This window comes from Panthera leo, chromosome C2 (assembly GCF_018350215.1).
Source record: "Panthera leo isolate Ple1 chromosome C2, P.leo_Ple1_pat1.1, whole genome shotgun sequence".
Lineage (NCBI taxonomy): Eukaryota > Metazoa > Chordata > Mammalia > Carnivora > Felidae > Panthera > Panthera leo.
The window spans coordinates 39,464,890-39,481,175 of NC_056687.1; the positions used below are offsets into that span (position 1 = coordinate 39,464,890).

The following is a 16,286-nucleotide window of genomic DNA, read 5'->3' on the forward strand; positions in this document are numbered from 1 at the left end:
AAACAGACATGCAAAAAAATAAATGTGGTTGCCCTTTCTAGAACTGAGTGATTTGCCTAGAGGGAGAAACTATTCTTTCTTCCACCTCAGGGTGGACTGACTGTGCTGACCACACAAAGCAAAAACCACTGCCCAGTAAGGACCACATCAGGTCCCATGTATGCAACCCATATATAATATGTTTAGTAGGGGGGTGAAAATTGGCCAAGGATATGTTAGGATATTTACTAGGGGTAAGAAATTGAGGATAAACCAGTATTTACTTACAGAAATGAAGGACATAAAATAAGATTAGTATGGCAAAATTATTGCTAGAAGGCAATGTGATTGAGATCCAAACACATGGTACCCCCAGACTAATGAGGTTGAACATATTTTTAGGGAACAGGGACTGAGTCCATTTAACTCATTTTATCCAACATGAGAGATGGCTTCCTGAGGAGATTCAGATTATGATGATAAATTTTTCTTCTTGATGACGTGTGAATGGCTATAGGTATTGGACACAAGGAAATTCCATCAATGAATGTTTATTGATATTGAAATATATTCAATCATTAGTCTTCCAGTGGAAATCATAGAAGCTAAGGTGGTTTGTTAAAATTAAACTGGACACATTGCAAGGATTTTGTTTTTTAAACCAGTCAGAGCTAACTGAGTAGGGGGTAAGGAGAGATAACCTGTTACGTCTTTAATAATATATGTCTGTAACTTTGTCTACTGTGTTGGACATAATTAGTAATAAGAATGCTGTAAGCGAATTTTTTTTGATTTCTACATTTCTATTTTCCACAGCTGACTAATTCAAACCAGGACATGGAACACATGGGATGAGCAAAAAGTCTAAATTATACACAGGTTTGAACATTGGCTCCTTGAGGAATAAATTGTGTTAGAAATACAAATTCCAGAATGTCTAATTTCTAAAGGAGTTGTGTCTCTCTCTCTTTTTTTTTAAATCTTCAGATTATATAAATGTCAATGGCATTTGTTACAAAGAGATTCTTTGGAATTTTTGTTCCACTCTGTACAATAATATCATGATCGAATTTTTTTATAGCTCAGACTTACATTGACATCTGAAGAAGTTGTCAAATAATCTTTTCCAATTAGGTTATTCTTTCCAAAGTATTTTAGCTCCAGGAAAATTTTAATTCTGATGCCTAAATAGGTTAAAGTATTATATTTAAAGAAAATACATGGAGAATCACAGAACTTTCAGAACTAGAAGAAGCCTTAAAGACTGTCTAGTTTTAATGCCTTTGTTTTACAGATGAGAAAACACACCAAGGACATTTAATGATTTTTCCAGAAACACATAGCTTGTTAATGACAGAACTATGTCAGAAATCCCCCCCCCCCACCAGGTAATCTAAGAAAGCATTCTTTGCTTCATTACGTAGTAAGACCATGTTATAAAGTTCTGGTTCATGGTCATGAATAGTTGCAAACATCATATAGTCTTTTTTTATCCTTAAGAAACAAGACTGTTTTTTCCAGGAGGTAATTCATTCCTCACTGTTCTCAGCTTCAGGTTATTTTCACATAAATTCTTCAGTCCAGTCATCTTTTAAACCATTTTCTCCTTGTTTGTCTATGTTGAATAACTTCCAAAAAAATTCAGCCTTTTCTTCTGTCTCTCTCTTTCAAACTGAAGCCTTTTTAAATCTTGGTTATTCAGTATGGAACTCTTAGCATCTTATCATAGTTTAATGTACTGTAATAGATAGGAATCAGAAAATTAACAAAGTGAAGCCACATATCAGTGCTCTTGTAAGTAGGACTTTTGTTGTTGTTGTTTCTTTTCCTTTTTTTTTTTTTTTTTTTACCATGGGAGACAAGTTGAAGAGGCCTGTGCATAGGCAAATTTTCCCTAAGCTAATGAGGATAAAGCTTCTGAGCCTCTTATTGGCATAGGCCACCTTCCAAAGCTCTGAGATTTAATCCTAGCATCCATATTGACATAAGTTATGCAAACTGAAAAAAAATATAAGCTATTTTAACCACAATCATATAAAATCACTCTCTCTTTCACTCAGGTGTCCCTTCTGAGTGTTCCCTTTGTGGGGTGGTAAGGATCAAGCTAAGGGAAAATTGAGTTGGTAGATACATATAGGTAGGATTTGGATTTAGTGGGATATGTTTATACCATTCCCAAACACTTCTAGGTATAATTAAGAAATCATGTCCCAGTGAGCAAACGGTGTCTAGAAATACTACAGACCCCTACTACATTGTTTCAAGAGGGGCTAAGAACATATCACTCTATGAACAGAACCTACCTTTTCTACCACTAAATATAAGAAGGTAAAGACACATGTTTGAAATGTACTGAAGTTAAAATGAAGGTAAATGTGCTAACTGTTGGAGGAGTAGCATGTTACGTTATACATGTACCTAAGCAGGTAGTTAATACAAATTTACATGATGTTTCTGAATTTTGTGTTTATGGTATTCATTAGATTTTCAAAGTTCGTTGTCATTTCCCATTCTAAATAAATACTTTCATGATTTATTATGCCTTTGTATCTTCTTAAAAAGCTCCCCTCTGTATAAACCTTTTATAGGTTTCAGATCCTAGATCAGCCCTTGGGTGATTAACTTGCCAAAGTTAATCCATTCTGCCTTCAGAATAGCCTGATCCTGGCTCACTCCAGAAGATAAAATTCAGTGGGGCTAGGGCAGGAGAGATCTATTATAAGCAACCAAAGAAGTCAAAACAGGTAAAAACTTCTGGGAAGTGCAATAAAGATCAACATCAGAGAGTTTGAATTCTATTGACAAATCTAAGGGGATCATCATGGAGCCAGGAAACATAGACAAGCTCAGAAGCCTCACAGGCCTAGACATACAGCAGAGAGCAAGCAGCAGTGGTTGCATCTAAGAATGTGTCCACGAAAAAGCTGGCTTTTTTAAAACTAGTTTTTTCTTTTAATATTTATTTATTTTGAGAGAGAGTGAGCAAGTGGGCGAGGGTCAGAGAGAGAGGGAGAGAGGGAATCTCAAGCAGGCTCCATGTTGTCAGTGCAGAGCCTGATGTGAGGCTCGATCCCATGAACCATGAGATCATGTCCCCAGCCAAAACCAAGAGTCAGACACTTAATTGACTGAGGCACTCAGGTGCCCCAAGACTTGTTTTTATGAATGGGCACTGCCTAATAGGAAGGTAATTGGCCTATTTCAAATAGTCAATACAGACACTATATCTATTATCAACTATCTAGGTTAAGAGATTTAACATCCATATGACTTCAGACAAGGGCTCCCAGGAATTGAAATCATTACTTCACTTTACTTGTATGAATATTATTAGCATATTTAGTTGACCCTGTAGAAAAAGTAAATGAAGGAAAAATATGTTACATACACATACACATACACACATTAAGTTCTGGGGTTCCAGGAGTAGAAAGATTTCTACTACTCCATTTTCATAGGATAGGATTTGTAGAAAGACGTTGGCTAAGAAATTATTAAAATATGCTCACAGCAAATGCATTCATAGATGTGACAATACCAAAAACCTTAGAGGGTAGTGTGGTGGTGTAAGATTCTTTTTTTCTTTTTTGGTTAAATCTGAGTTTGAGGGGAACCTGGGTGGCTCAGTCGGTTAAGCATCTGACTTCACCTCAGGTCATGATCTCACGGTTTGTGGGTTCAAGCCCCATGTTGGGGTCTGTGCTGACAGCTCAGAGCCCGGAGCTGTTTTGGATTCTGTCTCTCCCTCTCTCTCAAAAGTAAATAAACATTACAAAAAAAAAAAAAAAAATCCAGGTTTGAATCCTCACTCTGTCACTTGAAGTCAAGTGCTCTTGGGCTGTCTTAACTGATTTCCTAAATTGCTAAGTTTAGGAATTACTAAAAAATTACTAAATTTACTAAATTACTAAAAAATAAGCTTAATAAAAAGAAAAGCCATAGTATTTACTTAGTGGTAAATGATTTATAGACTTTATTTAATTCCTTTAACAATTCTATGAAGTAGTTACTTTGCATATCTTCATTTTACAGACGAATACACTGAGACTTAAAGGGGTTAAGGAAATTGTCCAAGGACATCAGCTTCTGAGTTGCATCACTAAACATTAAATCCTCATGTTTTTTTATATTGCAAACTTCCTCTCAAATAATACTCTCTACATATTGCTATTTGTGATATTTCCTTAACATAAATTCATGTAATGTTCATGGTATATAGAAGAGTTTTAATAAATATCAGTTCCTCTTTGTATCTGTGCAGTACTTTTACTTTTCTCAAAGCAGTTTACATTTATTTCATCTTATCTTTTACATTACTGATAAGGAAACTGACCAAATGCTATCAACAAATTACCAGTAGAACTGCTCTGAGGACCCAGGGTTTCTCATTTCATATTTGTCATCTTCTCCTCTCCATCCTGTTAAAATGATGTATTACGAGAAGAGACCTTCATTTTTAACTTTTCTTGGGTCCTCCCTTCCTCTTTTAGGCTGTAGGCAGAAAGCCGTATGTGCTTATTTTCATAAATGAATGAGTGCCTTGATTTTATGGAAACTGATAGCACACATTTAAAATGATTACTCTGTGTTCTTTAGGATCATCATAGGAAGGCCACTCTCAATCAGACATTCCCTCTCCTTGCAAGGACAAGCCTTAATGGAATCTGGTCTGCAGAGTGTCTGGGCTGTGTGCAAGGCTGGTGTCAGAGCAAGTGCAAGCAAGTTCATGGAGCTCAGCCTTTACAACATCCTGTAACTCAAACAGTCCTTCAAGGCACCACCCACCTTTTCCAGGGGGAATCTGTTGAAATGATTCTCTTGGAAGCAGCATGGAAATGGGGGGGGGGGGGTGGTGTTAAGTATGTGTTTTTGTATGTGGATAGGTGAGTGGGTGGAGACAGGGGTAGGACGGTGAGGGAGATGAGAAGCTAAGATGGAAAAAACAACCATCACTGCCACCAAAATATTCTGCTCAAGGATGAGGGAGTACATACACCCTACAGCTGTTAGCACTGTTCAGCATATTTTGCATATTTGCATATACCAAGTATTTCCAAACAGCCTTGTGTTTGTTTTAAAATCCCACACGAAGATGTCTGGTAAAGCTGTCACTGGAAAGCTTATTTTCTTGGTGATGTTTGCAAAACTGTTTTTAAAATTCTGTATATACATCATAAACCAAGCAGAAGAGTTAACTGTCATTACCAACATTATAATCTAGACTAGTCAGACGACATTCAGAGCAAAACACCCATGTTCTAAGGCCTTTAAAGAAAGCACCTGTTGGTTGAAGCCGATTTAAAAAAAAATTTTTTTTTTGGTTCAATACAAAATGAAACATAGAACATCACCCAGTGATACATAGTTAGTATTGAAACTAGCAAAGTGTGATTTTCTTAATTGCTGTTGACTCTCTTCTTTGCTTTAGAAACATTTTCGGTTTTGTTTGTTTGTTTGTTTGTTTGTTTTGGCAAGGAACATGATTAATACTGGATGGATTTTGCATACAGCCATTTTCTTTAGGAAACATAAAACACAAAACCACACATAGCCCATTTGAAAAAACGTAGGAAACTTTCAGCAGAAGGAATGGGGTAGTTTAGAGCTATATTTTCCTTTTAGCAAGATCCACAAGAAAAGGATAGAGTATCGTGTTTAAAGGGGAACAGATTTTGTATTTTTTGGCAAGATAATAAATCCTCTGTTGCTATATTTGGCTCCCAGCAAATAGTCTCTTTTACAAGTGAGAAGCAAAGATCAATGCTGGTGTTCTTCATTCAGCCACAGCCAAACTTGGTGTGGAAAGTAAAACAGTTGTGTTTGAGTGTTATTTCTAAGACAGTCTAGCTCATTTATTGATCAACAGCATTCCAAAGCACAGGAACCTACTTTACACATTAAATGTATCAAAATATGTTTGCTTTCCATAACAGTTTTTCCACTGCTTAACTGATAACAGATGTAATGATTCAATCTGGACAAAAATGTAAAAGCTTTACCATGTCAATGTGGTCATATATAGATATTTTGTCAAATGTGTATAAGCAGGTCAAATGAGATGCTTGGAGACTTAGGACATCACAGGATGATCATGTTCCCAAAAAAAGGAAGCAAAACAATTAAATGGTAGTTGATTGTCCCCAGAGAAAACACACTTCAGCTAGGAAGAATCTGCACCAGATGTCCTTCTCTCCACCCCCCCCCCCACCCCCTGAGCGTTTGTCTGACATAAATACCACATAGCCCTTTAGATTCCAAGGCACTATAATAACCACGTGAAATGTTTGAAATAAGAACAGAAATTCCCTTTGTATGCAATTATTTAAGTGAATGAAGACGAATCCTACACAAACGACCATTGCGAACATGGAACAAGCCTTGCTAGTTTCAGTGATGTATTAAATACTCCCAGATTACAAGGCTGGTAAAAAATAAATAAATAAATAAATAAACTTAAATCTAATAATAATTGTGGTAGTAGAATAGTGCCCACCCCCCCAAAATACTCACATCCTAATCCTTAGAACCTGTGAATATGTTACCTTATATTTAAGGACTTTACAGATGCAATTAAATTAAGAACTCTGAGTTGAGGAGATTATCAAGGTAGAGCCAATGTAACTACAAATTTCTTTAAACATGTAAGAGAGAGGTGAAAGAGAGGGTCAGAATGATGCCTTGTGAGAAGGACTTGATGGCTAATGGCTTACAAGATGAAGAGGGGGCCTTTAGTCAAGGACTCTAGAAACTTGGAACAGCAAAGAAAGAGATTCTCCCTTAGGGCATCCAGAAGGAATGCAGCTGACACTGATTTTAGCCTGAGAGCAGTGCCAAATGTCTGACCTATCAAGTGGTTAAGATAATAAATTTGTTTGAAGATGTTAAGATTGTGGTAATTTTTACAGCAGCCATAGAAAACTCATAACACTAGTCTAGTCTAAATATAGCAACAATTAAGAATGCCAAATTATTTCACCTATAATGTTGGAGGGTCTACTGATTCAAACACTTATTTCTAGACTTTTGCACTTCCACATTAAAAATTCATTTAATAAGAAAGTAGACGCCATTGTAGGAAAACTCTAACTTCCTTCAAAAATATAGTCTTGGAATTTTCCTTTCTAGGTGTAGTTCTTCACTGTCAATGAACTGTAAGTTTTTGGTCGTGTGTGTGTGTGTGTGTGTGTGTGTGTGTGTTTGTGATTTTCCATACTACTTACAGCAAGTTCTGTATCAATAAGAGTAAAAACAAAACAACAAAATGTACTTTGTGTAAAGAGTCAATTGATAGCTTTAGAAGCATTGTATTAAAAAATTCACGGTGTGCCTGGGTGGCTCAGTTGGTTGTGTTCAACTCTTGATCCTGGCGCAGGTCATGATTTCACGGTTGGTTTGGTTGGTTCATGGGATCAAGCCCTGCCTTGGGTTCCAGACTAGCAGCGTAGAGCCTGCTTGACATTGTCTCTCTCTCCCTCTCTCTCTTTCTCTCCCAAATAAGTAAACATTGAAAAAACTTCAGAAGCTTCCTGTTGCTATGTAATTTAGTACATTTCACTTGTTCTTCCATTATGAACACTTGTTTTATAACCCACTCTTCACTATTAACAACTTGGCCTTAGAAATTAACTTGGCCTTAGAAATTAACTTCATAAAAAAGACTCACTAATATTTAGCTTTAGTTTTCAAAGATATTTATAAACTCCTTAACTGGAGAAGAAGAAAACAGTGAGCTTGAGTTCATTTTCAAGAAAGGCAGACCAAACGAAAATGCTACATTAAAATATAAACATTAAATTCACATTAAATTATTTATTGAACAAATTGAAGGTGACAGTTTTTACTACAAAGTCCTCCATCATCTTATATCACTGACACATAGTTATGTGACCTGCATTTGAAGAGTGAATAGAAATATGAAAATGTCTCTTTCCACAATCCCAAGAAAAACAAACAAAAATTATGATTTCATAATGAGCTTGTAAACCCAAAAGTTTTATGAATTAAAGACTGACAACTAGGTAAGATTAGTTAATTTGTCTTTCTGGAAATGTAAAATTAAGATAGCATAAAATTGCTCATAAAACTCACAAGTCTGGAATTTCATTGTATTTCAATGTTGTAAGATAATATTTCTATTATTATTTTCAGTTTACCTAACCAAGTGACAAATATAGTCTTCTACACTATTTTTTTATAAAAGTATTTCACCTTACCTAGATGTATATGATAAAAACAAATTAATCCACGTTTTCTCTTTCAATATATGCACTTTAAAATGAACAAAGAATTCACATGAAAACTCTTCCCTATATTGTACATCCAGAAAAATGAATGGAATAGTATTTTAAAATCATATATAATATCCAAGATTGTAAATATCCTAAGAAATTAAATCAGGTGTGTAAATAATTATTCATTTTTGCCCTAGCCACAGCATAGAAAAAAAAATGTACATCTCTACTAGTATAAAGAGATATCATTAGAAAAGTTCACATCTTATGCATACACCAAAAAAAAAAAACCCTAAAGAATCTTATATTCTAAAAGAGTTATTCTTAAGTCAAAATTTAGTAGTCCAGAAATTGTTAAAAAGGAAGCTACTTGATGGTGACTGTCCCTTTTCTAGAAGGTATCATTGTTTACTTACATAATTAGTTAATTCAATAGTATGCCTTGACCTTTAAAAGGACATTTACATATTATCGGATCAAGTTAATTTGCAATTTTGACTGAACATTAGTTTGATTAATTATTTGAAACTATAAAAATTTTTCAAACAAATAAAAAAGCATAATGGACAATAAAGGAAATAAGAAAATCAAGATATTTTAATAATAATGGCTATTTCTATACTTTGGGAAAGTATATAGGAGTAAATTCCAAGAGAGCACTAAAAGAGAAAAGCCTGAAAGTCTGTTCTGTGACCAATGTCCATGACCAAGTTACTAAGGTAATTAAAGCTATTGAGACCAAGGTTTCCTGGAAGGGCCCACCCATACCCCAATCTTCAATCATCCATTTTTGTGTAGTTTATGTATTTATTTTCAACATACATCACTGAACTAAAACTATAACCTGATTTTTCTAAAATGACTTTAATAATACTTTTAGTATTTTAAAAATAAGAGATTTAAAGGGCTCTTAGGCCATGTTTTTAGAGAATAAAAGTAAATTTCTCAAAGAAGCCTTAAATTTTCTGAAAGATGTGTCTTTCATCCTGGAGGAAAGAAAAAACAAAACAAACAAAACAAAATGAAACTGGATCCTTAGGATCCTGTACGTTAAAATCAGCAGGCTGATTTCAGTGGTCTCATACAGTTTCTGCTTTTCTGCTGTCCTTATGTCTGCTGTGAAGGTGATCCATCACAGGGATTCTAACTGCCATCAATACCCCTTTGTAACTGCAATGGCTCAAGCGAACTCTTTCCATCTTCAATAACTGACACAGTGTCAACATCTGCTTCCAATAAAATTGTTTCTTTTTTTCTCAAGCAGAGTAAATCTGCTGAGATCGTAAAGGGTTTTCTTTTCCCTCCCCTTTTCATGCAAACGATCTTTTTCCACCATATTCTGCAATTTTTCCTCCAAGGCAAGTAAAAGAAAAAAAAATGGATAACTTCAAAAGAGATGTTTTTATTCCAGGTGCTAAGGAAGCCCAAAATGTAATTGAAAAATATAAACTTTGGTGATTTAATAAAGATGTTGCCTTGATTTGGGATCCTGGATGAATAAACTTTGGAATATGTAAGAAAACTCACAGTTGGGGCTACATACCACTAAAAGGTTATTTTCTTTCATAAATGACACACTAAAGTAACAGAAATAATTAAGAAATTTACATTTTATCTTCAACAAATAGTAGTGGGCAAAGATTCTCTTGCAACAATTTGTCATGAAAAAGTAGTCCTATATCTATTGGATTGCTGCAGAAATAGATATGGAAAGTATAGAGAAGGGACATTTGGGAGCTCAGTTTTATGACCTACTTACAAAATTGATAGACATTTGTGGTGCCTGTCATTTATTAAATAGCTATAATGAGACAGATATGATTGATCACATATATATGATATATATATCATACATATATATATATCAATCATATATATATATATATATATATATATATATATATATGATATATATATCATATAGATATCATTTCCACACTTCACAGCCTGCCAGTTAGGTATTATTATCTCACTTTCTTCATAAGATAAACCCCAAATCACACATATCTAACTGTGGCCAAGGCAGAATTCAGAGAATGACCTAATATACAAACCAATGATCTTTTCCATTAATTCATTCTACTTCTCTATTCATCCCCCAGTCAAAACTCCAGCATGTATACTTTCCTTTACCACCACTTAATGCCTCATTGACTTAATTTGGCAAATACAGTGTAACAAAGGGAGGGACACCCAGTAAGAAATAGAATTTAGTTTCTTAAAATATAGTTTCTGACTGCAACTTTAAATGACACATGTGACACTAAACCACAGAACAAATGCAAAAACTAGATAGATCCAGTCCTATTCTGCAAGTCTTAGAACAGGAATAGGAAAGATGGTTTGCAAAATGAATAATGAGCTCCTCAAGGGCATGTTTTACACCAGTGCCTAGAATTTGTTTTGTTTTTTTTTTTTTTTGTTTTTTGTTTTTTTAAGGTTTGTTATAAAGTTCAAAGAACTAATTCCTCAATTATTTGCAAACCACTGGTTCTTATTTGCAACATTTGGAGCAACCCTGGGCATTTTTGCTTAAATAATAATGTAAATAATTTTAAGAAGAAAGAGAAAGAAGAAAAATTACAGATGAAAGTTAGGAAGGGGATGATTAACCTTCTTAAGAAACATTGATTTTTAAAATATTTAGAGGCTCTTTCAAATAAACGATGAGGGACAAAGTAGCCTGTTGAGATCCAACTCATGAGTTGTTCATTAACTTATGATAGTGTAGTGGCCAAAGCCTGGATTAGATGTCAAATAAATGAGATGATTTTATATGGTTTAGCTCACATCTTCCAAAACCTTGAATAAAGTCTAATTTTTAAAATAGTCAAAGGTGGAGTGGTTTCAAATGATTTAGGGAGGAAGCTGGTAGCCTCTTTAAAGCAGGTTAGAAGCCTATAAGTTCAACAGCATCGTTTTGATGTGAGGAAAGCAGAACCAGAGAGTGATAGCATTTTAAACTTAAGGTCAGAATATCATGCTAAATTACAACCCATTCTCTTTTATAACTTCTGGTGGTAAAGGTAAAATGATCATAACAAGGGGATGCCAGGCAATTATAGAGACATGCACTCTCTTTTCATTTAGACTTTGATCTATTCCTTATCTTGCAAGGATCTAATCCTTGCAATATGTCAATGATGTCTTTTCTCAACAAGAGACCTCACTTGCAAATCTTTCCTAGATACAGCAGAATTCAGGTCCCCAACTTTTCTTGGGCCCCAGAGCCAAGGAATGTTTCATCCTACATTCTACTGTGCACAATGTACCATTCTACAGTGGCACAGAACACAGTCCAAATTCAGGGTGAAGCTATCCAATTGTCTGCTCTCCTTTTGAATTCAATTCAATGGAGAAGAAGGAACGGAGCAGAGAGTTAATACTTTTCTTCTCCCTTAATTGGGAAAATCCAATTGCATGATCTGAATGAGTTGGAGTACAACACTGTTCTAAGAGAAACTGCAAAGGAAGTTAATAGGTTCCAAAGGAAGAGGAAGGAAATAAATAATCCCCAATGAGTCATCCCATGGGAACTGCTGAATACTTGTTTTTGAAAACTCAGGAGGACACAAGAGGAAACCAATTTTATAGATTCAATCAACTTCATGCTCCACAGATTGGACAAAGTACATACAACCATAACAAATCACAGATCAAAATATAGATAATTTAACTAAGCCACTCCCTAGAACTCAAAATTCATGTCATTAGTAAGTGGAAAATTCCTTAAGTTTCAACCTCACATTAGGTAAAAATATGCATATTGTGTTAAGGAGAGTCTAGGTAAGAAGAAGCAATTTATGGAGTGATAAGAATACAAGAGAGTGTATAGATTTATAACTCACAGAAGGCACCAGGGAAGACAACCAATGTAAAAAACAGAGATAAGGGAATTACTTTAAATTATCTGTAAGAACCCTGCCTAGCTGAGCAAAGGTTGTGTTGTTCTTATAGCTAAAATCTTTACACACAAGATATACACAATTTAAAATGGAAAGTGGTATTTCACTAAACACTGTATTTCATATTGGTGAAGACAAGGATGGGGGACATTTGAGAAACTTTTACCAAACTAAAACTTCTATATAGCCCTAACTCTTTAATGTGACCCATCTCTGGAAGCAGCTTTGAGAGAATGGACTTGAATCAAAAATCCTTAAAATATTACTAACTGCTACTTTTATAACCCTAATCTTTTCCCAGTAGGGTCTTAATGATAATTCCAACTTCACCTTATTTAGGTCCTGAGGGCCACGTCAAGTTGAATCCTGAGTTTTCATGAATAAATTTCAAATAATAAATGGCTAATTTATTACCCCAATTTAAGTAATTGTGGCATATTCTAATTTAAATTTCATTTTACCCTAAATCATTTTCTTAAAAAGAGTTCAATCAACTAAGACCAGATTTAAACAACCAAAAAAAGACTTGAAAAAAACCCTATGTTTAAAATCACATATACAATATATTATTTTTCAATATATAATGATGAGTAACGTCAGAAATAGCCACTGAATTCAAGGCTTGTGCTGTGTCTAGTACCCTCCCAAATATTTTCCATTCAAAATATCTCGGAAAATAAAAACAAAAACAAACAAACAAAAACATCCACTTAAAATATGACCTTAAAAATTGCCATGATTGAATAATTAGAAACAAGGAAACTAAGTCACTGGCAGTCAAAGGTAGCATGGGTTAATGTATTTTTTTTTTCCAGTGGTTGGATACAAACCGGTTCCATTTATCAAAGTTGGATGGGCTAGAAAGACAATTATATACTCCAGGCAGTCTCTCCCTCTGACTGAAAGTTGATGCAAACTTTCTTCTTAGTCAAACTCCAAGTACTCTTTGGGACAAATCGAAGTAATGAAATATCCTTTCTTTAGTATGGTCATTAAAAAACTTCCTTTCCAATCTATACATATAACTCAAAGCTAAGTGAGCTAACATGGAATTAAATCTTCGCCGAGATTTAATGTAAAACAATACTATCTTGGCTTGGCTATGCTGCTACTTTTGTAAAAAGGAGGAACTATCAAACACTTGAGGTAACCTAGAAAGCACAGAGCATATCACAGACATTTTAAAGACAAGCATTTTTAACATTTTTGCCAGTGCTTCTCTGAGAGCAAGTTCTTTAAACAGAACTTACCAATTTTTACAATATTAAAAAAAATACATCCCTCAAAAATAGCCCATCAATGCTAAATCAAACTTTCTGTATTCTACAAAAATAGATACACATAGAGCTACAAAATTGTATTCCTGAAAGGATGAGCATTTTCACGTCTGGTTCATCTTTTCCTGACAAGATGGTTGGTTCAAAAAGGAAAAAGAAAAAAAAATCAGAATGAAACAAAAATTAAATCATGTATTGATAAAAGCAAGACAAAAAAAAAAAAAAAAAAGATTTGCACAGTTGACAAAGGCTCAGATGAGGGGAAAAAAAAAAAAAAACAAATAAAAATGCTTTTCTTCAATGTCTAGGACCCACTCTGCTTTCTCAAGAAAAGGCTCCAAACCAAAGTTAGCTGGCTGACATTTCCTCTTCTTCTTCCATGTCTATTGTGTCCCACTGCAGAATGGGAAATCCTGGCAGCCTCTTTCCCAGTGGGCCCATGGATTCACACTTCAACCTGACTTGCTAATACTGTGTTTCAGTACCAGGGTGATTCCTTGCTCTTGTCTTGATGCTGCAGACCTAGAAAAGGTGACAGTGAGAAAAACGAAAAGCATTAGAACAGGAATCACTCAAAACTGGGCCTCATCTGCTAGACCAGAGCAGTGCTATTTGTGCAGTATCAATTCTTTACTGTGGTTTTCATTTTCTTGGAGTATAAATGAATAATCAATAAAATAAAATAATGTAAATGAAACCTTTTTACTTCTAATGTCAAAAGTTGCTGAAATTTGGAAAAAACAATGTAACTAATCTTTGGGGGAATTTAGGTAGCATCTTAGTTAATACTTTTCAGGAATAATAATGATACTTTTGAACTAAAATAGTAAATAAATTCTGGTGCTATTTTGAAATGTACTCCACATATTTTGTATTGCTACAAAATATGGTGAGCAATTAGACATGGTTAAAAGCTGGATCTAATATTGCCAGTAAAATAGACATAGTTGGCTCCCAGCTAATAGCACACACCTATATTGTTTTATAAGTTTACTTATTTTTTTCTCCAGAAAATATTTAACATGGCTTATAAAAATCTATAGTTCATAGCAAGAAAATATGATTTACAGATAAGTTTCTAAAAGTAGTAACAAAAGGAAAATAAGCGAACATGTATAGCTTCCAACTGAAAACTAAAATGAGTAGGAAGAAGTCTATCAAACAAGAAACAGAAAAAGTGACTGATTTCGTTCTAATGGAGTCAGGTGACTAATTTCTGATATGGGCAATTAGCATAGCACCTTCAGCTTATACCCATTTGAAGTCACTTACCTCAGTTTCCTTTATTTTTGGCATAATCATTTGGAAGAATAAGACAGGGAACTGATTGCTCTTAAGTTGTTTAAAACCAAATACCAAAACATAAAGGAAGGCTATGGACTAAGCGGGTGGAAATGCAACAGCACTGCCGCTGGGAGAGTGCTCAGATCACAGGATTTTTTCTTGATCCTTGATCTAAAATTGTGTTAAGTCTGGGCTGGTTGTCAGACATTGAATGGTTAAATGAGCCAGTATGGTTCTAAATTATAATTGTTACTAAAATAGCTGCAGTGATTTCACTTCTTGTCCCTCCAATTCGTCAAAGAATTTCACAAAACAATGAGTGCCATTACAAAACAGTCAGTGATGGCAGACATTAAGACAATCTACAAAAAATACTACATAAAGGGAGAACAAACAGAAAAAGTCAAAGAAGCACCTCACAGAACCACAAGTCACTATCTAAATTCTACAGCACTTGCATACTGGGGAAAAAGCAACACTGGCTGAAAAAAGGTTAGTTCCATCTTAATTTTTTTTTTCTCATGTGACTAGTATTATGTTTAGATAGAGAGTCAATAGTTTTCCTTTCAAAAAAAAAAAAAAAAAGAGGAGAAAGAGAAGACGGGAAAAAAAGGGGGAAGAAAGAAAAGGACTTTGGAGTATACCAATTCACTCTAAATTTGCTTTACTTGTTTTCAAATGAGCTTGTGGTCGGAATAATTTGCAACCTGACACAGTCTCTGTTTGGTGACTCTTATAATCTAAACCACCTTAACTGACAATCTGCTGACTGCATAAATATTTTTTTCATTATTGAAACGTCTCATCTTCTGTATGACTCAGTATTTCCACACTTGAAGACTCCATCAATCTATAGAATGTCAGCACGGCAAGTCATGAATAGTGTTGGAATCATCAAGCGGTTTCAGTGTCTTTTTTTTGTCTTAAACAAAGGCAATCCCTAGTTTGCTTTGCAAAGACACATGAGTCCTTCAAAATCATGTTTGTCTTTTTCTGTGGACAAGTATTGCATTACTTAACATAGCTCTGCATTTTCCAACCAGAATAACAGAGGATATTTTCTCATATTAAAACTTCATCTCTTCAATTCTTTTGTTTCCAAGTCTTTGTATTACTCTAATGCAAACCTTAAAAAAGTCAATTCATCTGTGACCTAAAATGTATTAAATATCTGATGTGGTCCCTATGGTTTAGCCTCTTCTTGGTTATGGTACATTAAATCAGACCTTTGTTTTAACTACCAGGTATTTTGAAAATATCCATAACATTCAACAATAAGCATAAGTAAAACACAAGAAAGTGAACAACCACAAACAAAAGACCCTACTACTAATAAGTTGCAACAGACAGAGAAGTGGTGCTATGATTTTTCTTCTTAGACAATTGATGAAGATAGATCAGGATATTTAAGAGTCAGCTAGTACATTTAGTTTTCTCAACAAGAGTTAAAGGGGACAAAATCATTAACGTATTATCCTTATGTGGTCTCCAGAACCCTTATGTGATCTACATACATTTGGGGTTTCCCCAACTTCTTACCAGAACACGAAATCTACTCTGCTGTAATTTTGCTTCTATTCAGGCTTGTTTTGCCTCTCACTTTCCTAACT

General features: G+C 34.5%; 1 protein-coding gene across 9 annotated transcripts in view; it reads right to left on the reverse strand.

Annotated features, from left to right (window-relative positions):
• Positions 1 to 574: 574 nt before the first annotated feature.
• VGLL3 (vestigial like family member 3) overlaps positions 575 to 16,286 on the reverse strand; it is an 89,451-nt gene continuing 73,739 nt past the window's right edge. For 6 of the 9 annotated variants that reach the window (XM_042954699.1, XM_042954700.1, XM_042954701.1 and 3 more), the window contains 2 exons: positions 13,878 to 13,914; positions 575 to 1,717 (listed from right to left, as the gene is read on the reverse strand). In XM_042954699.1, coding sequence (XP_042810633.1) covers positions 1,678 to 1,717; positions 13,878 to 13,914 — 77 coding nt within the window. In that variant the 3' untranslated portion in view covers positions 575 to 1,677. Of the gene's footprint in view, positions 1,718 to 12,886; positions 13,060 to 13,877; positions 13,915 to 16,286 lie in introns of those variants that run through there. The other 3 variants (XR_006207007.1, XM_042954697.1, XR_006207006.1) reach the window with 2 other exon arrangements.